General features: G+C 65.4%; 1 protein-coding gene across 2 annotated transcripts; it reads left to right on the top strand.

Annotated features, from left to right (window-relative positions):
- Window positions 1-2,284: 2,284 nt before the first annotated feature.
- On the top strand, window positions 2,285-4,766 carry EGR3 (early growth response 3; the record flags this gene model as incomplete). Of its 2 annotated transcripts, none has more annotated exons than XM_082656857.1 (2): window positions 2,285-2,438; window positions 3,757-4,766. In XM_082656857.1, the coding sequence occupies 2 exons, from the start codon at window positions 2,285-2,287 to the stop codon at window positions 4,764-4,766; spliced, it is 1,164 nt and encodes a 387-aa protein (XP_082512983.1). The 2 variants fall into 2 exon arrangements, with proteins under 2 accessions (XP_082512983.1, XP_082512984.1); XM_082656858.1 differs by lacking the exon at window positions 2,285-2,438 and adding an exon at window positions 2,862-2,914.
- Window positions 4,767-5,019: the final 253 nt, after the last annotated feature.

Raw genomic sequence — 5,019 nt, 5'->3', positions numbered from 1 at the left:
GCGGGAGGCGCTGCATGCCCTGATTCCGGCCGGAGCTGGGGACCGCTGCAGAGCGCTCCCTCCCCGCGCCGCGCGGGCGGAGGAGAGCCCAGGGGCGCAGAGCCTCCGCGGTATAGGTGTGGGTAGCCTGGCGGGAGCGGCAGCAGGGGCGGGGGAGAGGGGGCCCGCGGCGGCGGGAATCCCTCCTTTCCTAAGAACCAGAGGAGATCCGGGGGAGGCCGGGCCCTCCCACCCCTAGTTCTCCACCGAGTGAAGTGGAGGGGAGGAGAGAGAGGTTGTCATCCACCCCCACGACGATGTGCAGCTCGGGAGTTCCTCCCACACGTCCCCGGCCCGCGTGGCCCTCCCACGGAGTGAGGCCCGGGGATCCTCTCCTCCTCCTTGTCAGTACTCCCACTCCCCCTGAGAAATGCATGTTCCCCCAACCCCGACTCCCCAGCGAGGAACGCGGGATCCACCGCGCCCACACGGCCAACGAGGAGGGACTCCTCCCACGCTGAGCCGGTGTGATCCGGGGTCGCTCCCCCACGCCCCCCTCCTCTCCTTTCCCTCTCCCGCGGCCCGGCCGCGCGCGCTCCGAAAACAGGCCTCGGGGAACATAGCCGCCCCCGGGATCTGCTGCCTCTCTGGGAGGTGACAGCGCTCGGGGTCGGCAAACAGGCAGCCCTTGACTGCAGGGCGCCGGCAGTCAGCAATGGGGACAGCCCTGTGGAAGGCGAGGGGGAGGGTAGAGAGCAGGGGAGGTCGTCGTGGTGGCTCAGAGACTGTGGTTCGGCAGGCTGCTGCCGCAACTCAGTGGCGGGCCCTTCGCAGGCAGCAATAGACAGCGACTGCGCCTGGGCCTGCTGGGCCCTCCTGCCATCCCGTGGCCAAAGGGGTGCTTTGGAACCATTAGGGAATTTATGGAGGGTTTGGTGCACGTGTTCCCTATCCCCTCAACTTCATTCCTTCTCCTTCACCACCAAAACTGCACATCCTCGACCCCCAAGGTGAGGAGTTCTCGCCTCCCGCGCAGCCGCTATGCAGCTACGAAATCTCCCAGCCACTGCGCTCAGCCGGGTGTCAGCACAGGGTCAGGGGCCCAGGGAGCAGCAGGGCTGTGGGCGGCGCATCGGAGGGAGGGCGGCACAAAAGTTCCCGGGATACTGGACCAGAGATCCCTGACCCGCTGGAATCCTCCTCAGAGGGACTTTGTCCCAGTGCCAGGCAGGATCCTGTACGCGAGAAGAGCGGCCGGGGCAGGGTCGGAGCGCACACCTTCCGGGTTCCCCAGAAGTTCCCAGGCTGCAAAGGGACCCCGCCGAGTGTTTTCAATTCTCTTTCTTCCTGCTGGGGGGCTGTTAGAGGCCACTTGCGAACGACCCCACCCCACGGCGCCCTGTCCTACAAGCGCGCTCTCCTAGTGCAGACATCAAATAAACACACAGGCGATTATTGCTCTTTCACCCCCGCGCTGCGTGCTTTACGCCGCACGTTCAGTTACACCCTTCTTTCCTCTCTCCTCTCGAATTTTCTTTCCTTCTTCTCTTCTATTTCTCTCTTTCTCTCTCTCTTTTTTTTAAGATCCGCGAGCGGTGCGGGCGCCGCACGTTGGCTGCGGCCCGCTTCCTGCTTTCTAATGTTCCATTGTGAGGAGCTTCCATTGTGACGTCGCGCCCCTTCGGCTGGGCTTTGTCTGTCCATATATGGGCAGCTACGTCACGGAGCTTTCCCGGGGCTCAGATAAATAGGCTGGTGGAGTTCCCTGGCTGGGAGCTTTTGGGCAGCAGTGCGCTTGCTAGGAAGCTGCGGGGCTGGTGGTGGTGGTAGCAGCGGCAGCAGCAGCGGCAGAGGCGGCGGCGGCGGCAGTGGCGGCGGTGGCGGCGGTGGCGGTGGCGGATCGGGGGGCGGGGGGGCCGCGGGCGCGCGTCTGTTTGTGTTATCAATACTGAGGCCGCGTGCGACCCCCTTGGGCCGAGATCCCCCCCCGGCCCAGCACCCACCCACCCACCCCGCACACGCCCCCCCCCCCCACGCCACGACCCAGCCTCTTACGGCACCAGCTGAGGCACCCAAGAGGATTACCCTCCTTTGCCCTCTCTCCCACCCACCCCCCAAAAAGAGAAGATCCCCTCCCCAGGCCCACCCCTTCCCCTCTTCCCTCCCCCCTCCTCCCGAACTTTCCCTCTCGCATGCTTTTCCCCTGCACCACGGATCGCCTCTCCGATGCCGCTTGCCTGGAAGCTGCGTTAAGAGCGAGCGGCGGCGGTGGCGGCGGCGGCGGCGGCGGCAGCTCGGGAGTGCTATGACCGGCAAACTCGCCGAGAAGCTGCCGGTGACCATGAGCAGTTTGCTAAACCAACTGCCTGACAATCTGTACCCCGAGGAGATCCCCAGCGCGCTCAACCTCTTTTCTGGCAGCAGCGACTCGGTAGCCCATTACAATCAGATGGCTACAGGTAAGGGCGGCGGGGAGGCGGCGAGGAAGGAAAGGGAGAGAGGAAGAGGAGGAGGGAACGAGCTAGCGATGGATGGATGGATGGATGGATGGATGGATGGATGGATGGATGGATAGATGGATGGATGGATGGAGATATGGGGGGCGCGCTGGGAATTTTCCGGGGGTCGAGTTGCTTTTCCCACCCACTCCTCCCGCCCTCCCCGATCGGGAAGGCTCGGTTGGCGACGCCACGGTAGAGGCTTCGGTTCTCCCGGGTGGGGGCAGCCGCCGACCGAAGGGAGGTAGGTGCAAGCGGCTCTGGGGTTCTCCACTTAGGGAGCGCGATCGCCGGGCTGTGCGCAAGGCGTAATGCTGTCGCCCCCTTTCCCAGGAGGAGCCCAACGTCCCTTTTCACCCGCGCTCTCCCCCCTTACTCCCTCAGCCTCCCACCCGGGATGGAGCCATGTGCGGCGTGGAGTCCCCGCGGTGGGAGAGGTACTAAGACGCTGCCTTTCCAGGGCTTTCAGCAAAGCCGTGGGGGTGTGGGGACGGCGGGGAGGGGAGAAGGTGGGGGCCCACCCGCGCGGGGGCTGCCACAGGGGACGATCCCCGGACCGAGGAGCTTGGGAAGAGCGGCCACTCCCGCCATGGAGACACCGGCCGGTTTTCCGCCGCCCTCCACTCTCGCTAAGCTGAGGCTGGGCTTTCCCCCTCCAGCAAAAGCCGAAAGCTCCTTCAGGCCCGGAGGAGACTGGGGCTGGGGGAGGCGGCGGGAGAGCTCCCTTTGCGGACAGCACCCCTCTACGCGCCGCGGACAAAGCGTCGGAGCCCTCCGGGTCAGCTCCCCGGGCGCAGTGCGCACCGGGGGCTTCGTCGGGGCAGGAGAGGCGCGGGGTCCGGCGCGGACAGCGCTAGGGGAAGAGGCCGAGTTGTGTGCGCTGGAGAGCGAGAGCCCGGCGCGCTTCGGGTCTGAAACTACCTGTAGCTGCAGCTACCTGCCCGCCCCACCTCGGGAATAACAACAATGCTTCTCGCGCTCGCGCCTGTGTGTGTGTGTGTGTGTGTGTGTGTGTGTGTGTGTGGTACGGGAGTGTGTGTGTACGGCGTGTGCGGTGTGTGTGCAGCAGCCACTCCACACCCCGATCAGTAGTATTTTCCTGTATCCAGGTTGCGCCCGGGAGCGCGGCACCGCCCGCTTTGCGCCTGGCGCAGCCTACCCCATGCGCTGCGCACTCCACCCGGCCGCACCTCCACACCTGGGCAAGGACCTGGGCGCCCCTGCCTGGGAGCCGACTCGGCTTCACTCACCCCTCCCCTCTCTCCCCCGCTCTCCGCAGAGAATGTGATGGACATCGGTCTGACCAACGAGAAGCCCAACCCGGAACTCTCTTATTCGGGCTCCTTCCAGCCAGCCCCTGGCAACAAGACCGTGACCTACTTGGGAAAGTTCGCCTTTGACTCCCCTTCCAACTGGTGCCAGGACAACATCATTAGCCTCATGAGCGCCGGCATCTTGGGGGTGCCCCCGGCCTCTGGGGCACTCAGCACGCAAACCTCCACAGCCAGCATGGTGCAGCCGCCGCAGGGGGAAGTGGAGGCCATGTATCCGGCGCTGCCCCCCTATTCTAACTGCAGTGATCTCTACTCGGAGCCTGTGTCTTTCCACGATCCCCAGGGCAACCCCGGGCTCGCCTATTCCCCCCAGGATTACCAATCGGCCAAACCGGCCTTGGACAGCAATCTCTTCCCCATGATTCCTGACTACAACCTATACCACCACCCCAACGACATGGGCTCCATTCCGGAGCACAAGCCCTTCCAGGGCATGGACCCCATCCGGGTCAACCCGCCCCCTATTACCCCCCTGGAGACCATCAAGGCATTCAAAGACAAGCAGATCCACCCGGGCTTTGGCAGCCTGCCCCAGCCGCCGCTCACGCTCAAGCCCATCCGGCCCCGCAAGTACCCCAACCGACCCAGCAAGACCCCGCTACACGAGCGGCCCCACGCGTGCCCGGCGGAGGGCTGCGACCGCCGTTTCAGCCGCTCGGACGAGCTGACCCGGCATCTGCGCATCCACACGGGCCACAAGCCCTTCCAGTGCCGGATCTGCATGCGGAGCTTCAGCCGCAGCGACCACCTTACCACTCACATCCGCACGCATACGGGCGAGAAGCCCTTTGCCTGCGAATTCTGCGGGCGCAAGTTTGCGCGCAGCGACGAGCGCAAGCGCCACGCCAAAATCCACCTCAAGCAAAAGGAGAAGAAGGCGGAGAAGGGGGGTGCGCCTTCTGCGTCCTCGGCGGCCCCGGTGTCCCTGGCCCCTGTGGTCACCACCTGCGCCTGAGGCTCGGGCCCCCAGATCACACTTTTCCCCTTCAGTGTCTCCCGGCTGCTGGCCTGAATGCAGCCGGAAAGCTAGCCACGGAGGCGCAGGGGCCGCGCCCTGGCCTCTCCATGGACGTAAGGCCCCTTGTTTCCCTTCGCTGTCCCCCGTTTCCACCCTTTCACACCGGCCAACGGTCGGGGGCCAGGGCAGGAGGCGCCTTCCCCTTGCTGCCCCCCATTAGCCAAGGCGTGGGGGCGGAAAGGTGGCGTCT

This window comes from Grampus griseus (assembly GCF_964374135.1).
Source record: "Grampus griseus genome assembly, chromosome: 6".
Classification (NCBI taxonomy): Eukaryota; Metazoa; Chordata; class Mammalia; order Artiodactyla; family Delphinidae; genus Grampus; species Grampus griseus.
This window is presented reverse-complemented; position numbering and strand designations above follow the sequence as displayed.